Here is a 21,685-nt window from a genome sequence, read left to right on the forward strand (position 1 = left end):
TTTTTTTACTTGTTTCTCATTAAATTTGCAGTTTTCTTTTTCTTCATATCTTAAAATTTTTTTTTAAAAACTATTTTCATAACATATTACATAATATTATAAAACTAAAAATAAATAATTTACATTCACAAACATTAAGATTAAAAATAATAGTACAAATGGTAAATATTGTTTTTTTTTTTCTTTTGTTTGTTTAGATATTTAACTATATTATATATTTTGTAATAAATTATGAAATATGTATCTAAATGATAAAGATGATATAATTTAGAAATTCTGATTCGATTTAAATTAAAATATAGTTCAAATTTGGTTGGAAGTAAATTTAAATGTTAGTATTAAAATATAATTCCAATTATGTTTATATATTAGATAATTTTTAATTTAATATTTTTAGATAAAAAGTTGTAATGAGATGACCAAAAATTTGAGTACTAAATATACAAATCGTCTTTGTTTATTACAAAAATATTAAGAAATATATTCCAGTAAGAAATGCTGATTTTTTTAATTTAAACTTAAGTAAAAAAAAAAAAAAAATTTAACTCTATTATGATTTAGAAAATAAAAATTGTTTGTTTTTTTTTTGTTTTACTAAACTAAAATATAATTGATGTAAAAATGTTGTAATGAACCCTGTAATTATAATTTTGCATATATATATAAATATCGTTAGGAATAAAATGTAAAATGCTTTTAATTATTTTTATGTATTTTTTATGGTAACTATACCTATGCATCTGTTTTTTTTTTCTTTAATTAAGATACTAAGATCTATGATATTTTTTTATTATACATATTTATATTTTTTTTTTGTTTTTTTTTTGTTCGAAAATATTAATTTATATTTACTCTTTGTTTTCTTTATGCATGACTTTATTAATTAGACTTTATTATTCTATATATTTTTTTTTTTAGTATTATTATCAATTTTATTTTATTTTGATTTTAAATTCTATGTCTTTTTCTTTATCAAAAATATATATTATAAATATAGGCAAATTAAAGGTAGAGAAGAAAAAAATTATGAAACATGATTAATAATGTGAATCTTATGATTATATTGTTATGTCCTTTTTTTTTGTATTTTCATCTTTTTTTCGTGAAAACTATTTCTACAAAATTACTTCTACTAATCTATTCTAATAAACTTAATATTACTAATTGAATGGAAATTTAAAAAAAAAAGAAATAAAATTTTTAAATAAGTTTAATGTTAACAGAAATTTGAAATTAACAAAATAAAGTAAAGAAATTTTTATTAACTTACATAATTTAAAAATATAAAAATTATATTACATTTACATTTATTTATTTATTTATTTATTATGCTTTTATATGCAAAATATTTTAATCATTCTGTTTTAGTTCACCAAATCATTATTTATTACTTTAAATTTAGCTCAAACGTTTTACAAGAAATCGATTTCATTAAAAATATAAATTTATAACACAACTTTTTACATTAATGGGTATTATTCCTTTTTTTTTAAATCAAAAATTTTTAATTTCTTATTGTAAATTTGAAGCTCTAGGTGATATGAACACATTTTTAACAGAATCAAAATTAGGGTTTTAAAGTGTTAATAATCTTAAAATAATGAATCTACAATATATGACAAAATCTTATGGATTTTAAAGCCAACAAATCAAATATAATTGAATTAAGATAAATATACAATTTTGTTTCGTATAAATTTTTCGAATGAATTACAATTTTTGTTCTAAAAATTTATGCAAATATTCATTTTAAATGAATTTTCGTAGAATTCAATTCAATGATTTATAAGCTATATCTTTCTCTTATAATAACATGTAAGTATTTAGAATTTTTAATAAATTTATAAATAATTTTTCGGTTTTATCAAAATTCATATTCATCTAATTTAATTAATTTTTGTTGTTATTTAAAAAGAAATATATGGTGAATACCTAAGAAAATTAACTTGGTATAATGATATTTGCAAAATAATAACTTAAATTTGGACTAATAATGCTTTGCTAGAAGTTATTAAATTTTGCGCCACGGTTTTATTGTACCGCAATGATAATAAAATTATAACTTATTTATAAATTAAATGAAAATTTCTTTGAATGAATTTTCATTACTTTCGTAAAAATATTAATTAATTAAGTGTATATAACTCTCAATCTTTAATTTTATAAAATGAAAAATTAAACACATACATAAAACAGTTTTAAAATTTTAATGCATTTTGTTGTTTTTTTTTTATTTACGATCCTTACGTAACAGAATTTGTTATTCTTTTATATAGTATATACATAATTACCCTTATTGTGTTAGTTGCATCACGGAATGGTTTATTATTCAAAAATTTCCAGTTTGTCAGAATACAAGCAATTTCAAAATTTGAAATTATGTACTGAAAGCCAAAAAACGTTTCAATAATATCCCATCACCTCAAGTGATGCGACTGACAAAATATTGGTGAATATTTTACGGTTGTAAATCAAGCGAATGATGAAAATAGTGTCTGAGTATTAACTAAATTAAACAATATATTTTCGATAAACAAAATGGAAGATATTCGTTAATATTATTTTAAATAGTAATATTGCACAAATAAAAATAAAAATTGAAAACTAAAAACATAAAAATTAAAATGCAATTAAAAAAAAAATTAAAAATTGAAGTTAAAAAAAAAGAATTTCATTCTTTTTATTGTGATTAATAGAATTTATGAGGGTGAAATAGAATACTTTTAAAATTACTTTTACTACAATACTTTACAAATTACTTTTAAAAATTGCATTGACATATTTATCGACACAGAAAAATGAAAAAAAATGTAAGCTATTTTACAATTAATTTTTAAATTTGAAAATTTTTTAATTAAACGTTCTGTGTTTTTAATTGATTTTTTTTTTATTTTTATAATTTTATACAAAAGTACTTGAATCAAAATTTTGCATACGTAAATTTAAATTATTTTGTTTTTTTAATATTTAACAAAATAATAACATCTATCACAATTTTTATTAAAAATAAACATTAATTATATAAACAGCAAACTTTTTTTGATGATTTACCTTTTATAAATTTTTTAATGACATTTGAAATATATACTTAATTAATATTTGATTACATATACAATTTACAAAATGTTCTGAGTATTTATGAATCATTAAAGTTTGTTGATTGTTTCATTTGAATTTCCAAAAAATTAGAACATAAATATGTATAAATTGAAGCAATAATAATAAATTTTTTTGTATGATACAATTTAACAATGTATAAGTTTTACAATTGATTTTTCGAGTAAGCTTATATTTTATAGCAATTTTCAATCAAATTAAAATAAAATATTGAAAATAAATTACAATAAAAACATAAATTCAAGTTCCGTAATCTGGTGTAAGGTCGCACTGTTTTCAATTACCAATTTTAAATAATTAAATAAAATTTTCTAAAGAATTTATTAGAATTAGAATATTTCTAATCAAAGGCGTAACGTATTTTTATATAAAAAAAAATTCAAAAATAAGTATTAAATAAATGTTAAACGTAAATTTTTTCTTCAATTGGCTATAAAATTTAAAAACTTGTGACATTTAATTATTAAGAATTAAATATATTTCTCATTATAAATTTCAAAAGGCTTACTATAAATTTAGTATGTAATTTCTACTTTCAACTGATTGTTCACTTGATATTCCCTTGAAAATAAAACTGGAAATTTCTATTTTAGCTTGAATTAATTAAAATTTTAAAATATTAGTTAAAATCAACTCTAGTTCGTTTTGATTATAAATTGTAGTAATCCAAATTTAAAATTTGAATTTGGAATATTTAACCTAATTTTCTGAAGTTAGTTATTTTGAAGGACATAAAGTTCATATAATAGAAAATAAATGCTTATTTTATATTTTTTGTACTATTTAATGTGATGATAATTAACCATAGATTAAAAATCACAATTTTACAATATTGTAAAAATTATAAGAAATAATTATTCAATATGAAATATATAGTGTATAGTAAGTTTTAAAGAAGAATGATGACAATATATGATTAAAAGACAAGGAATATCAAATCAACTTGCAATAAAAAGTTTCAATTTTACAATCGTTGATTACAATTTATATAATAATTACACTGAATAAAATATATCACCCCGTTTTTGTCTCAAATTAACGTCTCTACGGAAATATTTGTAAAACAAAATCAGAAAAATAAAAAAATGTACAAGACAAAAAGTTCGTTAAAATTAATAGTTAAAATGAATTAAAGTATACAGAAAGAAACTAAAGTAGGAATAAATTAAAATTGTACTAATATAATGATAAAAAATTAAATCTTTGTTCTTAATATTTAACACAAATTCGTTTTTTGTCGTATTGTTCTTCTTTTTCATTTATACTTACAATTAATATTTTACAACAATTTAATAAATGCTACCACTGAAATATGGTTATAAAAAAGAAAAAGGAGGACAATGTTTTAAAAATTTTGATATTTGTCGATCCAAATTAAAATTTTTCAAACTACTTACATATATTTGTTTTTCCTCATAAGAAGAAGAATAAGAATCTTACAAAATCTTTCATTTACAATAACTATTTACTATAGATATAATTTTAAAAACCAGTCTTTTAAGAAAATTTTATATATTGAAAAAATCAATACAAAAATCTCTTACGTCAACAGAAATTTTGTAAGAAACTTTTTATACATATATCATGCACATAATGTAAAAGTCGTATTCAAAATATGTTTTTTTTTTAAATTATTAAAAACCGTCATAATCTTTAACTTATTTGTTAATCTAAATTTAAAAATGTATGTAACTGAGGAAATACTTTTTTATGAAAATTTGTTTTATATTACGCAGTGCAGTCGAGATTTAATAATATTGCATAATTGATATATTCGTTTTGCTATCGTAATTAAATTATTAAGAACAACAAGAATTAATTTTTTTGTTTGAATATACATACATACATATTTCGTTCTTTACATGCTATTATTAATTTTGTTTTTGTTGAATGTTTAAATTTTTTACTTTGTTAAGAATTATAATTTAAATATACTAGCAAGATATTTTTAATGATAATATTATTAATAGTATTATATTTATTCTTAATAATTTGTTATGATTAAATATACTTATATAATAGAATTTCAAACATTTTAAATTATGTACAACTATCGGGATGCTGACTTTGTTTACGTTTAGTTTTAGGTTCTTTTGGATGCTCTATTGATGGCCTCCTTGGATTTCCTAATGTAACTAATGCACTTGCTACAGCTAAACCGGCTGCTTGACCGGGGGGAGCATGTTGTAGACCACCTAAAAATTTAAATTAATTGTTATATGTTTCAACCAAGTTAAGAAAATTTTTTATATTACCAGTAGGCAGTCGGACTAGAAGTGATAAAACGGCAGCTCTATTCCCGCTGCAAGGTTCTAAGGCAATTGGACTAGGGCAATCCTAAGAAAATTTTAACGAAATTTGAAATAGTTTACTAAAACCAGAGATTATCACGCTTACCTTTTTGCGTTTTTTAGCTGTTGTAATACTTTCTATAGTCTGCGACAAATCTATATTTTCTCTATTTTCTATTTCAACCAAAACCTAAAATTTTTATAATAAATGCGATTTAAGAAATCTTATACAAATGTTTCAAAATTTTTTTCTTACTTGAGAGAATGGTCTTGACGCCATCTGTTCCATTTCAACAAACAACCTTTGTCTTCTTCTAAACATGTCGTATTTTTGTTTTATTTTCCATAAAACTGCAGCCATCAGTAATAATAGCAGAAAACAACTGGAAAACGTAATAAAGAACTGTTGCAAATTTAATTTTGGGTATTGAGAAAATGCTATCTGGATCCATAGCGGTGGTTGAAAGTCATAAACATAAACATAAAATGTAGTCAATGTATCATTATCAAGAGAACCAAAGTGATATTCTGTTTTAGAAAATCTGTGTCGGAAATTCGAGCAGTTTAAACCACTAAAAGCTGTTTTCTCAGGACCACCAGCTGTCCGAACGGTTATATTCATTTTAGCTAAAACGCTGCATGTTATAGAAAAATCAGCATCAATATCTGGTTTTGCTGGTGAATTTCTAAAATTTATTTGCGTAAAATGTCTATCTTCCTTCTTGGATAAGTTGAAAGTAAACTGATAATCGATGGTTAAATCGTAATAACAAGAGCCTTTTGTTGCGTCACCATGATAATGATTAGTTAAATCACATTTTTCACAATGATCACCGATCATACCCTTGGTATGGCAAAAACATTTTCCGGTATCGCTATGACACAAAGTTCCTTGGCCATTACATTCACATTTCTGGCAAGTGCCTCCGTTTATAGGATTACCCCAATAACCTGGACGACATTTATCACAATTACGTCCAACTGTTAAATTAGCACATGGTTGCTTGCAAGTAAATTTATCTGGACAAATACTGTGTCCATTGCATTGACAGTCAGGACAGTGAGTAAAATGCCAACGAGATTTGTTACATTTAAATTCACTTTGAGATCCGCTAGCTCCACCAGGAAGACATTTACCTTAAAAAATGTATATCAAATTTTAATCTCAAGATTATAATTTTATAATATAGAATTCTACCTAAACCTGTAGCCGATCCGTCATCACACCAACCACAAGCTGGATCATCCCTACATTGATTACATGTTTTATACGATCCACATTGACTGCATGACTTGTGTCCAAGACACTCATCGGATTCTTCACCATTAATTTGGCTATTTACAGCAGAAGGCACTGTTCTACATTTGGATGAATGAGTAGTCCATTCTCTACACTGCCCATATGGAAAACTAGCTGTGTATGCATTTCGGTCAACACATCTTTGTTGATTTTGGCACCAAATACAATCATTATCAGTGCAAGCAGAACAATTTGTATATATTGCACAAGGAGTTGGGCATTGTGTTTCGGGATCTAGAGTTTTGTTGCCTATACCCTTACATTTTGCTGCTTCAATATCCCAATAACAATTACTATTAGCGATACATGCATTGCAACAATGTAATTGAGGGCACAAACTTCCAGATTCTTCAGGGCATTGATCCAATTTTGTAATATTGGTAATATTATAAACCAAAGAATCCACAAAAAAGTTACTTTCCCTGCATTTATCTTTTGAACATGTTCCATTACCACAATACGCACATCCAAATGAACTGGATACGCATGACTGACAGTTAGATAACTCAACACATCTTGTAACATCTAATAACAACTCGGTTGTCAAAGTTATTCTGCTTTTTTGTGGGCAAGTAATAAATTCATATTGATCTTTACGCAAAATAACTTCTTTCATTTCTCTTTTTACCGGAATACAACTATTTCTTACAGAATCCCATACACATTTTACTCCTGGCCGTCCATTTAAGCATCGTTCTTCTTTTTCAAAATAACTGCAATTACCTGGGGTATATTTTAACATATCTGATAATAACTGTCCATCGAAACCTCCATAGATATACAGAGAATTTTCAAATATTACGGCTGAGTGGCCAAATCTGGCCATATCAGCTCTTAAATCATTTGGCATGTAATTTATGTGCCACGAATCACAAACAACATCATAAATTAATATATCTTTACTATAACATTTAGCACCATAGCTTTGAGATGTGTCATTGTGAGTATTCCCGCCAAATACCATCATTAAACCTAAATTTATAAAATTTGCTGTGTGCAAAAATCGAGCGCTTGGTGCAGATGTTAACAATGTCCACACTCTTGAAACTGGATCATAAGCATATAATTTATTACTTAATATTTGTGTGGCTTCACTTTCCGATACAATACCGCCATAAATATAAATTTTTTCTGTTAATGTATCATACGCAGCGCTGTGACCATAACCACCTTTAACAGCATAACCATATGTTTCAACAATTTTCCATTCTCGCGTTCCAAAATTGTATTCTTGCACTGTATTTAAATACCCAAATTGAGGTGAATGGCCAAATATAACAACCATAAATTGGTAATTACTCCGATCACCAAAACCTGGAACTAGCGTTGCAGTATGTCCAGCTACTTTTAATGGCCCACACATGGCAAATGTTCCATTGCAATAATCTGTCTTTACAGTAATATTTTCCCAAGTTTTTGCGTTTACATCAAATGCCCACAATTCACCAGAAATTCCTTCTCTTGGAACAACACCTCCATACATAAAAATTTTGTCACCGAACATCACGGTTGATCCTGCATACCTTAGCTCAGGCACCTTTGATTTGTTATTTGATTCCATATGAACAGTTTCCCAAACCCTTCCATTAAAATCATACATATTTAAAAGTTCTCCCCGTCCATAACTTTCTCCACCAATTATATGAAGTGTATCTCGCCACACAGTAGCACCATGTGATGCACTACCTGGAGGTGGTAGAGAATATTCTAAACTAATTGTTGACCAAACACCTAATGCATTTATTTGTGAACAATCATTGCCGGCAAAACCATCTCGACATTCACATCTAAAATTCATAAATAACAACTTATTATTTACAGACCAACACTAAAAAACAATAAAAATTTTTTTTCTTACACATGAGCCTCTTTTTTACATGCTCCCTGTCTTAAATGATATGAACAATTATTTGGACATATTTGTATATTGCAAGCTTCTCCAGTGTATTGTGCGTCACATGTACAAATTCCATCAACACAAACACCTTTTCCAGAACAATCAACAGCTAAAAAGTATTGTGATGTAAATAAAATAAACATTTATATATTAAGAAGCTTACATGAATCATTCGTAGGGCAACCATTTATTTTATATGATATATTAAATCCGGACATGTTATATGCATCATCACTAAAAAAATGTAATAATGCTGATCCATTTTCGGCTACAATTTCTGGCACACGACGAATCGAAAAATTTTTCTTGTACATTAGTCCACTACAAGTAAAATCAAAATAAATTTGAATAAAATAAATTTTTTTTACAAAAAAACAAAAATAATGCTGTTGTTCAATTTACCTGTAAACAGCTAAGAGTGGTGATTCTACACTATCACCATCAAAAATATATAAATGATCCCAGCCGCATTCTGTAGCGAATTCTTCTAAATGTAAACGAATTTTTGCTGGCTTTTGAATACTATTTGCACCATTACGATTTGTCCAATTCGCATTACGTGCATCTATTAGCCAGCTACATTTAACACTAACAGAATAATTACCGAAACCATCGTGAATAATACCTTCTGGTTCTGTTAATCTAAAATTATAAAACATATTTTAATACTATTTCCATTTAAATGCCAGTTAAAAAGAAAGAATTGAAATTTGATCTGATCTGAATTTGTATGACTAAATTGAGAAAAATTAAATTAATATTGTACAACTTAAGTAATATCAGAATAAGAAACATATTAAAAAAAAAAAATTGTTAAAATTAACTTAATTTGAAACTTAAAATTTTTTCAAAATATCAGTTTGAATCGAATGTTCCACAGTTATGTAAAAAAACTGTAATGTTAAAAAATTTCTTGAAAGTTTAGAAAACTCCAATGGTGCCTTGAAACAAGATTATTTTTTAATTAAATTTTGTGCATTCAATAATAAATGAAAAGTGGAGAACTTATTGTAAACGTTACTAATTATTTTTATTTAACCCGGAAATTTAGTTTGTTCATTAAGTTTCATAATAGTAATGAAAATTGTTTTTTAACCTGCAACTAAGAATTAAAAATTTTTCGATTTATTTAGCATTTTTGTGTTTTACATTTTTATGACCTCATTTTTTTGTAAGATATCGTTAATTATAATAATTAGTAAAAATTTAAATATCAAATACCATGAAGTCTTTTTAAACACCTAGTTTAAATTTAAAATTGTTAAAATATTAAAGTTAAAAAATAAACGTGTTCGATTATAAATTTATTTATTTAAAATTTACTAATAAAAACTTTAACTTAACAATTATTTAATCTTCGAATAAAAGTTGATTTTAAAACATTACTTTTGGAAGTAAGTTGTTAAAATTAGAATTAATAATTTAATTAGATTATATTTTTTGAATAAATATTAAATTTTTACAATAAAATTAATTTATATGAATAAGAAACAACCTTTAAAACAAATTTTCCAATTACCAAAAGCATAATCGAAAAGTGATATCGAAAGCTATTCAAAATGCAAATTTACCAAAAAAAAATTGCAGAGATTTTATTTTACAGCATTTTGGTATTTAAAGTATAGATAATTAATTTTATTTGTTAATTTTTTTAAGTGGGTAAAATGTGATCATCAAAAATACTTTGTGATTGCAATATTTTTTATTATATTTTAACTACAATACACAAAAGGAGTTTAATATTTAAATATACATCCTACATTATAATGGTAAAAAATAATATTCTCTGCATAATATACGGAATACGAACATCAAAAGAAAATAAAAATGATGTAATCTTATATAAGATTAAGAAGAAGAGTACTTAAAACAACACTACTTTAAAATGCATCATTCGAAAATTTTTGCATTTTAAGTTAAAATATATTACATATTACATAAATTAATTAAAATTAACATATTCAAGTGAAACAATTCAAATGAAGCAATATTCTTGAAAAATCTTATAAGAACTGTGCATCTATTATATTGCTTACATTGTATTATATTTGTGTATAAATTACTTAAATCTTTAATTCAAAAATAGTATACCATGTATATATAAATCTGAAATTTTTAATAAAATTTTCAGTACGATCACAGTATTATTTATTTATTTGGATTTTAGATTCATTTAAAAAAATATTCAAATTTTATAATTTTTTCATAATAAATTTTGCGCTAAAATTCCATCAGCATTTATAAAAGTAATACTCGAATTAGTACATATATTCACCAATTTAGCAAGAATTAGAATTTTTGTGTTAAAAAGCACATATTCCATAAAAATTTTCTTTCTTGAGTGAATTTTGGTTATTGTGCTATGAAAAATAACTTGTTTTTTAATTTTAATGTTTTCAAGTTTGAAAACTTCCACGTTTCTGATTAAATTATTTAAAAAAACAAAATTGGAAGAGAAACAGTAAAAAAGCTAATATTTTTTTGAATTTGGAAAGAATATAAAGTAAGAAAAAAAATAAAAAATTGTAGACTGAACGTCTGACAAAAATAAAAAATTCCAATTTATTTTCAATTTAAAAACTGACCGGTCAAAACATTCAAGCAAAAAATTAAGCCCGTTTGCGTTTATTTGCAAAAAAAAAAAAACTAATATTAAATTAAGTAACTCCCATTTGATGAAGTTTTTTAATGATTTTAGTGGAAAAAAGAAAGTGTTTTCAATTGAATTTTTATTAATTTTAAAGCATTAAAAGTAACTAACTTATTCGGAATAAAACAATCACATGCGAAAATATAATTTATTATTTATGTGTATTTTACACAGTTTTGAATATTTGAAACAATTACTTATATTTTTAGCTTTATCATTACATTAATAGTTACAAAATTTTCCGAATTCATATACAATTAAACATACACTTTACCTATATACATACTTATATAAACAATTGTTTTTTATCTTATCATTTCTTTTATAACATTTTGATTATTTTTCACACACTTCTATATATACTAATTTACTAGTTTTAATGTATAAATTTCCAAAAATTTGTATAACAACAATCGATAAGTTGAATCAATATAAAAATGTATTAGAAATTTTTTAATTGTAATTCCAAATTCCGGTTTTTGTGATACATAAAAAAAAAATTTATATAATTATTTCTCTACTATAATATATAATATATTATTGATCTTCTTCATAGCTAATATATAATTAAATGTCTATTATACTGAATTTTGTTTAGGTTGATTTGTATCTGAGATAATTAATCTGATACTGACGTTGAATTCAGTTTTAAATTTTTATAACTTTTCATGCTTTTATTTAAGTATATTAATGTATTTCGAACTGATTAACAATGATTACCCACATATATTTAGTTACAGAATTGGTTATGTTCGAACTCGCTTATACCAAAAATGATACATAATTTGCTTACACGCATTAAGTATGCACATTATGTCAAAAATTTTCAGTATAATTGAAATTTTATAAACATGTAAATTAAAGTATTTATGTAGATAAATATTTATATTTTTTTACAAATATTGAATACTATATTTTGTGTTTTAACTTGTAAACAACATTAAATGATAAAAATTGAAACTCCCTCACTAGAAGTAATTACGTAGGTTTACCTATTTGGTTTCATGTAAGTAGATATTTTCTATATTACCTTAGAACCTATAAAGTTGTTAGTTCATAATATTCTAAATAATATTAAAAAAATGAAATAACTCATAATCCTTTATTAAAATTTAAATCTTCTGTTAAAATCAATGTAGTGTATTTGAGAATATTTTTGATGTATAAAGCAACTTTTACATACATTTATTTACTCAAGATTTTGCAAAAATATTTTTGTAAGGTTTCTTTTTATAAAAAGAAAAGTACTTTATGCAACTATTTGAAAAGCTATGTATTTTTTTTTAAATAATCCTTTGGAAAAATAAAATTGTTTTTGAACTAAAGCCACTCATACTCGACAAGTGAATACCAAAGTACCTACCGATCTATGTACAAAATAATGTGTACATAAAACGTTCTTAATGTAGTACCTACCAACCCACCTATTTATCGCTATACTTATTAAAAAGCAGGGTTGATTATGCAAAAAAATATAACGATTAATAACAGATTTTATTGATTGAACAATTGAAAATTAAGTCAATTGAAAATATTTAGGTATGCATATAACCCCAGCTTCTTAAATGAAATAATACCTACATATTTAATCCAACAAAAATCAATACAATCATTTCAAGTATATGACGTAGATTTTTGATATTGAAACAAACATATACACCATGCACTATTATTAAATCATAGATTACGCAAAATTTATCATTTCAAAATGTCATAGATTTCTATGAGAAAAAAATAAGAAAAAGAAAAAGTAAATATTACAGAAAAATTTAATTCTGATTCAATATTTTTTATATAAATTTTTGGAAAAAATTTAAAAATTTTTCTTTGTTCTAATCAATAAAGAGCATTTTGTATCAAAAAATTTGTAAATAATAATGGAAAGCATCTGAATTTTTTTGTGTTTTTTTTTATATGACTTTTTTAAAAGAACAGGTGTTTATTTACTAAATTTCATATCTTTAACAAATGGTTTAATTTGCAAAATAAATATTAGCATTCTTACAGTGGCCTGATTTCTCTAATAAACTAAAAACAAAAAATAAAAGAAAAAATGAAAGCGTTAAATATGAAGAAACGTTAAAAAAGAAACGTAGTAAATTATTTTTATAAAAGCCTTATTAAGGTTTACCTTATTTTACCACCACAAAATTGGCAATCTGGTCCCTGCCATCCATCTGGACAAATGCATACACTATTTCGACATGTTCCACCATTCATACAATTGATATCTGAAGTGCAATTAAATGCATTCACTTTGCAAATTAAACAAAGCAATAATGTTGATAGTATTTGTAATGAAATATACAATTTTCTTCGATATTTTGCATTAAATTTTATTTTAATACTTTTATAATAATAATTGAACATTTTTCCAAATAAATAATTATTTATAAATATATAAAGCGATAACATCGCTGGCTAAAATTATCAATATAAAATAAATTTTTTTTTTTATTTTTATGTCAGGTTTTAATTTCCCTGAACGAATTTTAGTTTTTTTTTTTCAATTTTGTTTGCTTCTTTTATACAACCATTTTTCATGTTTTATTTATCTAATCCAAAATAAACTTAAATTTTGTAATTTTTATTAATATTTACACTAAATATATTTTTATTTGCAAATACATTTTATATTTTTCCGTTCTTAAAAGAGAATTGATTTATTTATTTTTTCTTCACATGAAAAAAAAAAATAACTTTTCTTCACTTCAGAAAGGACAACACACACACAATAAACACAGCAAGTGCCTATTTGCCAAAGTGCTTAATGTTTTGACATATCTCGCGTCAATTATTTTATAGGGTTGTGCTGATGTTCATAGTTTATGAGAGCGTCATTTATAAACAGCGTCTTTTTTCGATTACAACAAAATGTAAGATATTTAGAATGTTCTGATAAAATAAAATTTCTACCTTTAATGTAATTTTGGTTATAAGATAATAATTTTATTTTAAATAAATGAATAATTAATAGATATCAATACAACGTAAATTGATCGCTAAAATAAAAAATAAGTTTATAATTATTTTCGTACTGAAGGTTGTGCTATGTGTACGTTCTCAATATGTCAAATTTTGTAACTTATTATGAAAAATTTCCTCATTAAGGCTTATAACATAATTACTGAGGATGCGTTTCGACTAGGCATAATAAAGTCAGCCTAAAAATTTTTTTGCAAAAAACAAAGAATTGAAGTATTTTTTTCTAGAGAAATTAATTCGTTATATTATTTCATAAAATAAAATATAAAATATTTTATAATTTATTAAAATATAAAATATTTTATTATCGTATTAAATCTGTTGAAAAAATTCAAATAGCAACTCATAACTTCTACATGAATTTTCTAATTAAATTTTTTTCTTTAGGCAGTTTAATGTCACCCGATGTGTTTACACAACAACTTTTGCGTCAATGGTTGACATACGCTTCATTGTAATTGCCCACAAGATTTTTAATAATAATTGTAAGTTTTAACCCTATTTTTTTTTATTATGTTTTGAGTAAAAACCAATTGAATATATTATTTGTGAACCTATTTTTGAATAATTGTAGATATAGTTGTTGTGTCAAATTTTTCTATAAAAGTAATAAATACAACAATAATGAAAATAGTTGTGCCAAAATATAATTTAAAATGAATCTGTCAAAATTGAAGTTATCTTTCCATATTAAATGGTGCGAATATCGTAATATGCACATTCTGTCATATTTCCCAAACAAAAATTAAAGCGGACTGACAAAAATATACATAATTAACAAAAATAACCTTGAATAACAAGAAAAGACAACATCAGACTTTATCTTTATCTGACGGAAATAAATTGCAATTAGTGTTTTCTTACCAGACTTACTGTCAGTTTTTTTTAAAGTAAAATGCCAACAATTAATTTTTTGTAAAAGTTTTAGTAAAACTTATTTTTATTTTGGTTATAATTTTCGTTGCGAAATTTTTAAATTTTGATAAAGGGTCTGACTATTATCAAATGATTTCAGTCTTATATCAAGTTGAAAACAGAACAAGAGTGCTATTCCGCTGCGACATGTCAGAATTCATGGGACTACTCAAAATTTAGCATAATTATCGCCACGACTTCATCACTGACGGTCAAATAGCCTAAATTTCGAACGACGGTGAAATTTAACCGGCATTTTTCTTGACATGTGTGTGTAACAGTAGACACATATTATTTTCAAATAAATATTTTAAAATTAAATTAAATTTTTATTTTAATTTTTATTAACAATAACTCTTAATTTTCCAATTTATTCAGATATTAGAGGTATGTAGGTATTACCTACATACTTACGTAAGTTCCTACCTACTTATCTAACATATGTATATACATACATACATTAACTTTTAATAATTTTTTAACTTAAATTTAGACTTTTAAACTTATGTATATAGCAATATACTTTAATTTGAAGTAAAAAATTTTTTTATAATTTTAAAACTTTTGAAAATATAAGAATTCTAAAAAAAAATAAGTAATATATGTAGGTATTTTTGGTAGGTATTTGTATGTGCCATTATATTAGTCTTATCATTGATTGAGCATTTAGTTACAAAAATTTTTACTAATGTATCTAAAAAACTTATATGACAAAGAAAAACAAATAGATGTCACTGTATGTAAATATGTGCAAATATGCGTTTATTACATCTTCATATCTCAAATAACCTTAGTTGTTTTTTGTATTAATATAGTGTTATTAAACATTTACAAAAAGGACTTGAAAAAAATGGAGAAAATACTAGGAAAATATTTAAAAAAAGCTTATGCCAAATATACCAATAATTTCTATACAAAATTTTATATTTCGTTCAAAATTTATTTGACAGTTTGTTTGTATAAAACAAGCTTTGCGTTCCGTTGAAAACCACGTGAAACTTTTCCCGGTATATAACTATGCGCATGGCAACATCTAGTTTTGTTTTATTAATTTTATAAAAGCTTTTAATGAACTTTTTACCCCTGGATATTTTTTTCAGTAATATCATTTTTATTTTTTTCTAAAACATACTTTTCAGCACTCAAGTATTTAAATAATAATTTAATAACATACCGCTACTTATCTAAATCCTGCTTATTTAACATAATTACATCTTGTCATACTTGTGTTGAGAATAAGACAAACATATTTGAGTGATATACACAATCATACAAAACGGAACGTGTTCTTTTCAAAAAGGACGATTGGTTTTCTAAGGCTTTTTGAATAACATTATAATAATAAATATTTATGCAATTGTACTTTACAACACTGCAGATAATGTTATAAATTGAAAGAATTATAATATAAAACATTCTTAATTTTTTTCAATCCAAATTTAAAAACTTGTATTTATCCATAGGTATGCACAGGTACATTAACGAAATTCCTAAACATTATAGATATCCCTAAAATCGTAAATATAAAAATTCTGATGTTAGGAACGATTTTACTTCAATTTCAATGCCCAGCATATTTTCGAAACATTTTTCATTAATGTTTTAAAATAAAAAAAACTATCGTGAATTATTAATATTTTTTTCCTATTTTGAAATTTGCGCCCTTGGTGGTGAAATAATTGTTATCCTTTATTTTATATGACATATTCACTCCTCCAAAATAAAAGAGTTCGAGTTGAAATTCTCATATCAAAATGACAGTTCTTTAACTTACCTTTTTTCATTGTTTTTTTTTTTGTATATCCTGTGTACAACTTGTTATGATTTTTACCTTAAGCTTTTTTCCTAAACCGCTGTTTTTGCTTTTAATTATTTGAGTTACATATAGCTCCCCTTTTCAAATCAATATTTTAACGAGGCAAAAATAAATTTAACGATACGTGTATATATGCATAATGTGTATGTATGTTCTCAATAGTTATAACGTTAATTTTTTTTTTTTGTAAAAAGTTTTCTCTTTGGTAAAAAGCTAAAAAATTTTCCAGTTTTAGATTTGACATTTATCCGAACAGTACATAAGAACAACGGTAAAATTTTTATAAATAAATTTATAGAAATTATGCAAAATTTAAAAATTATATGATTTTAAACCAAAAAAAAAAATAGAAAGAAAAAAAAATAAATAGAAAGAAATTGTTTTTTTGTTCTTTTTTTTAAATAAAAATAAAAAAAAATATTAGTAAATATTTTTTGTACATAATTTACAAATTTAATTTTATATAAAAGAAATAAATTTTAACAATAAATAAATTAAATTTCTACAAAAAAAATATAAAATAAATATTTCGTGAACAACAAAAACAAATAAACAAATAAATAAATTCTATAAAATTATAAATAAATTGTGTAAAAATTGCAATGTTTTAATTAAATTTAAAGAAAAAGAAACACATAGGTAATTAATAACTATCGTGTAGCTTAAATAATATAGTGTAGCTTAATTATTATAATAATAATGAGCAAATTTATTGAGTTATTATAAATATGTGCATTCGTATTGATATTAATAATTTATAAATTTTAAAAAATAAATAATTTTTTTTTCTTCTCGGTAATTCTTATACATAATATTTCAAAAAGTTATACATATATGTAACAACAAATAGTTTACTATTTCTTTGAAATTCTTTAACACAAAAAAATACAAAAAAAGAAAAAAAACAAAAAAAAAGAAAGGAAATTTCTTTCTAAAATAATATTTCTCACTTGTTATATAAATATTATAAAAAAAACAAATTAAATATTATATGCATAGATAGTTATTTAAAAAAAAAACCTATACAGGGTGGAACAAAATTTTATGTAAATTAATTTAATAATTTAAATTTCAAATTAATTAAAAGTAAATTAAATAATAAAAAAAATATTATTGTAAAAGAAAAACCATTTTTTCTATATAGTATATTTTTATACCACAATATACAAAATGTACGATTAAATACAATATTTCGGGATAACATAAAAAGAAAATGTAGAAAGAAACGAGTTTCTTTTTACAAAAATAATAAAAAAAAACACACAAAATTCTTATTCTTTTCTCCATATTTACTACTACTTACAACGCGGAAAATCGATGGAGCAGCTTTTATAAAACACAAGACAAAAAAGAAAACCAGCAAAAAAAAACACATAAAAATAGCAACAAAAAGTAAAATATAAAAAAAAAATAAAAATAGAAGGAGAATAGAAGAAAATATTAAAATATAAAAATAAATTTAACAAAACAAAAAAAAAATATACCTATATAAATAAAGGGAAAAATTTTAAAGCATTTTAAATTTGTAAGAAAAAGGTAAAGTAAAATTTATATTAAAATTACCAGTCTTTATAATATACATAGGTATATGTATGTATTAATATACATAATTACATAAATTTCTTATTATTGTTACAATTATTTTATATTATTTTTGTTTGTATAAATATTTAATATTTTTAAATTTAATTTTTATTATTTTGAATAAATATAAAATGAATAAATAATTTATAAAACAATGAAATTTCGGTATATAAATAAGAGAGTGTAAAGTAAACACTTAATTTACGAGCCATCAGCATTTGAGTATGAAATTACAGTGCAAGTACAAATTTTTATAATTTATAAAAAATTACTTATTTCGAAATTTTAAACTGATTACTTAATATAGTGCAATAGAATTTTTTAGGGTAAAATTCTAAAACAATGTGATATCCTACTCACATGTTTTGTGCATAAACATTTTATATAAATTGTATTCAAAGATAATATCCAAATATTATTATTATTTGTTATCATAAAATCAAATTATGCTTTTTGTTTTATTAAAAACTCTACTTCATATGCATTTCATATGTGTATATATATTTATGTATATAATATACTTGTACGTATTTATATGTATGCGGATAGGCATATAGTAGACTATATGTAGAAGGTTTTGAGTACCATATTTTGCAAGAAAGTAAAGGAGAATGCTGCTTCTTTTTCAATATTATTATGTAAAAAATATTTTATTGATAAACATTCTTATATAATATTTATGTATATTTACATATAAATATATATATAATATATATATATATATATGTGTATGTAATTATTCAATTGTATAAATGTTACAAAATTTATGATATTGGAACATAATATTTTTGTATACTTACAATAAATATTTTTATTTTATTTATTTCTATAACATAATATAAATATTTTTGTCGTCATAGTCTATTTAATTTCATCTTTGTGCTTCTTGCTTCATTTTTGTCTTTTTGTTAGATTATCTTTTTCCTGTTATATGTATATGCATGTAAGTAATATTATGTAATGTGACGACATTGTGTTATATATACAATTGAGTTTTACGCTAAAATGTTATCAAGATTATATTTTATCAGATGATGGAAGTTTTATATTTAATATACATATATGTTTATATAAAATGTATGTAATTCAATGTATACTCCTTTTATGTAATACAAAAGTATGTTATAAAGAGTAGATGTCTTATCATGCACTTCTTCACTTTCCTTATATATACGAGTGTTATATGTGTAAGAACATTATTGTCTCTTACAGATATACTTTCGTTTTATAAAAATCTACTTAATTTATATTTTACATAGAAATAATCAAAATTGATTTGATCTTTAATTTATTAAAAATAAAAGATATAAGTTTCATTGATCCAATTAAAGGCACACGAATACTTCATAAAAGTGTTAAAATAAAATTGTACTATGTTTACATAATATTGGCCTCAATCGATTTTATAAGTATAGATATAGATAATAAAATTATATTTATTTTGTTATATTGTTTTAGGTGTATGTAATTAATGCAATTATATATTTAATTTATCAAAATAATCTTTCTTAATGAGTCAAAATAATTTTCTTCAAAAATGTAACATGTTGGTAAAATATTATATTGGAAAGAGTTCTTGTAATAATTAAACACATTAAATATACTGAATATATATTGTACCCTGTCAAACCCTTAAAATACTTATCAACTACATAATAATAAACTATTATTACAAATCAATTCATATTTTTGGTTGATTTTATCCTTTTATTATATTAAAATTAAAGTTATTGGTAAAGGAGTAAAATTTTATTTAATTAGAAATCTTTGTGACGTGAGTCAAAAATTTAGAATGTTTTGTGTCCGATATGCCAATCTAGCATTTGTCAAGATTAATGTATCTATTCTGTTTTATCTCCCTGTGATATAGAAATCTTTATTAAATAAAAAGTGCATTAATGGAAAATATAGTGCAAGGTAATCCAAAAATCCTGTTATACAGTCGTTATTTTCTAATATCAATTTTTTAATTAACCTGTTACTTTTAAATAATTTGGGGAATATCCATAAAGATGAAGTTAAAACTTAAAATATGTAGCGTCAGTCGTTGGATATCTTTTTTATAAGCTCACCTTTCTGATGGCAAGTTTTAATTATTTACTTATGTTATACTCGTAGAGAGCTCTTTCACTTACAATTACTTTGTACAAAAAATGTAAATAACAAACCAAATTGCGGTAAATATTAGTAAATGTACAAGCATTTAATGCATATGTACATATTGAAAATATCTCTAAAGTATTAGGTCCACCATTATGTTTCTATGTTAAGGGTTTTTATAAACAGGCAATAGCTTTTGTCATTATGAAATTTTAAAAAATTACAAAATTTTGCCGCTATTTTGTAAAAAAAATTATTTTTTTTATATTAAAAACAAAATTTCCATACGTAAAAACCATACGAAAAACAAAATTTCCATACGAATTTTTCATTTCTTTTCGAATCTAAGGAACTAATCGACGGAATTTCTTGAAATTTCATATTTCAAAATTTAATATTCTTGAAAAAAATAATGTACTATAATTTCTGTAATCAATTAGATTTTTTTATAAAAAATTTCCATGACGAGGTTCTAAATTTGTAACTATGTTCATACATATTTTATAAAATACTAAAATATATGCTTTTACATATACATACATGCAAATATTATTTTTACATCAATTTGTAATTTTTAAAATGACGCTTTTATAAGTGGAAATGGTAAAATAATGAGACATAATGAGGTAAAACTAAAAACAATGAAAAATTTTATTTTAAGAATTTTTATTTTTCGGAAACAATAGTTTTACAATACAATACTCTCAATTCTATTTTAATTTTAAATTGTACTTACACATAGATATTTTGTTTTATGATTCTTATGTTGAACAATTAAAGCATTTATATGTAAAATATTTCAGCCCCTATATTTACAAATAAAGCATTTGAAATGAATTTTTATAAAAATAGATTTGAAAAAATAGGGTTTTTTTTATTTTCCATAAATAGGCAAACTTTTTTTTTTCATTTCTATATTTAAAATAAAATTGTTAAGTGGGATCGGATAGAAATTCAATGGTTCTATCAGCACTAGATGCTTTGCTTTTCAAATCATTAATTTTTTATGTATTATTAATACCTTTTTCAT

At 23.0% G+C, this 21,685-nt stretch overlaps 1 protein-coding gene and 1 long non-coding RNA gene across 2 annotated transcripts in view; one reads left to right on the forward strand and one right to left on the reverse strand.

Moving 5' to 3' along the window:
- Positions 1–4,845: 4,845 nt before the first annotated feature.
- On the reverse strand, positions 4,846–13,952 carry LOC129605739 (attractin-like protein 1). The gene is made up of 9 exons (XM_055515653.1): positions 13,387–13,952; positions 9,008–9,247; positions 8,769–8,926; positions 8,567–8,714; positions 6,607–8,495; positions 5,665–6,545; positions 5,515–5,598; positions 5,373–5,454; positions 4,846–5,312 (listed from the first exon to the last, which is right to left on the reverse strand). The coding sequence occupies exons 1-9, from the start codon at positions 13,668–13,670 to the stop codon at positions 5,158–5,160; spliced, it is 3,921 nt and encodes a 1,306-aa protein (XP_055371628.1). The 5' UTR covers positions 13,671–13,952; the 3' UTR covers positions 4,846–5,157.
- Positions 13,953–17,908: 3,956 nt separating this feature from the next.
- LOC129605790 (uncharacterized) overlaps positions 17,909–21,685 on the forward strand; it is a 123,145-nt gene continuing 119,368 nt past the window's right edge. The window contains exon 1 of the long non-coding RNA XR_008696734.1: positions 17,909–18,507. This is a non-coding gene — a long non-coding RNA (uncharacterized LOC129605790). The remainder of the gene's footprint in view (positions 18,508–21,685) is intronic.

Source organism: Condylostylus longicornis, unplaced genomic scaffold, assembly GCF_029603195.1.
Source record: "Condylostylus longicornis isolate FDR11 unplaced genomic scaffold, ASM2960319v2 ptg000014l, whole genome shotgun sequence".
Taxonomy (NCBI): domain Eukaryota; kingdom Metazoa; phylum Arthropoda; class Insecta; order Diptera; family Dolichopodidae; genus Condylostylus; species Condylostylus longicornis.

Coding starts and splice junctions, on each gene's coding strand:
- LOC129605739 (XM_055515653.1), bottom strand. CDS start 13,670: ATGTTATCGCTTTATATATTTATAAATAATTATTTATTTGGAAAAATG. Junction 9,248..13,386: donor TTTTGTGGTGGTAAAATAAG/GTAAACCTTAAT, acceptor TTATAATTTTAG/ATTAACAGAACCAGAAGGTA. Junction 8,715..8,768: donor TTGCCCTACGAATGATTCAT/GTAAGCTTCTTA, acceptor AATACTTTTTAG/CTGTTGATTGTTCTGGAAAA.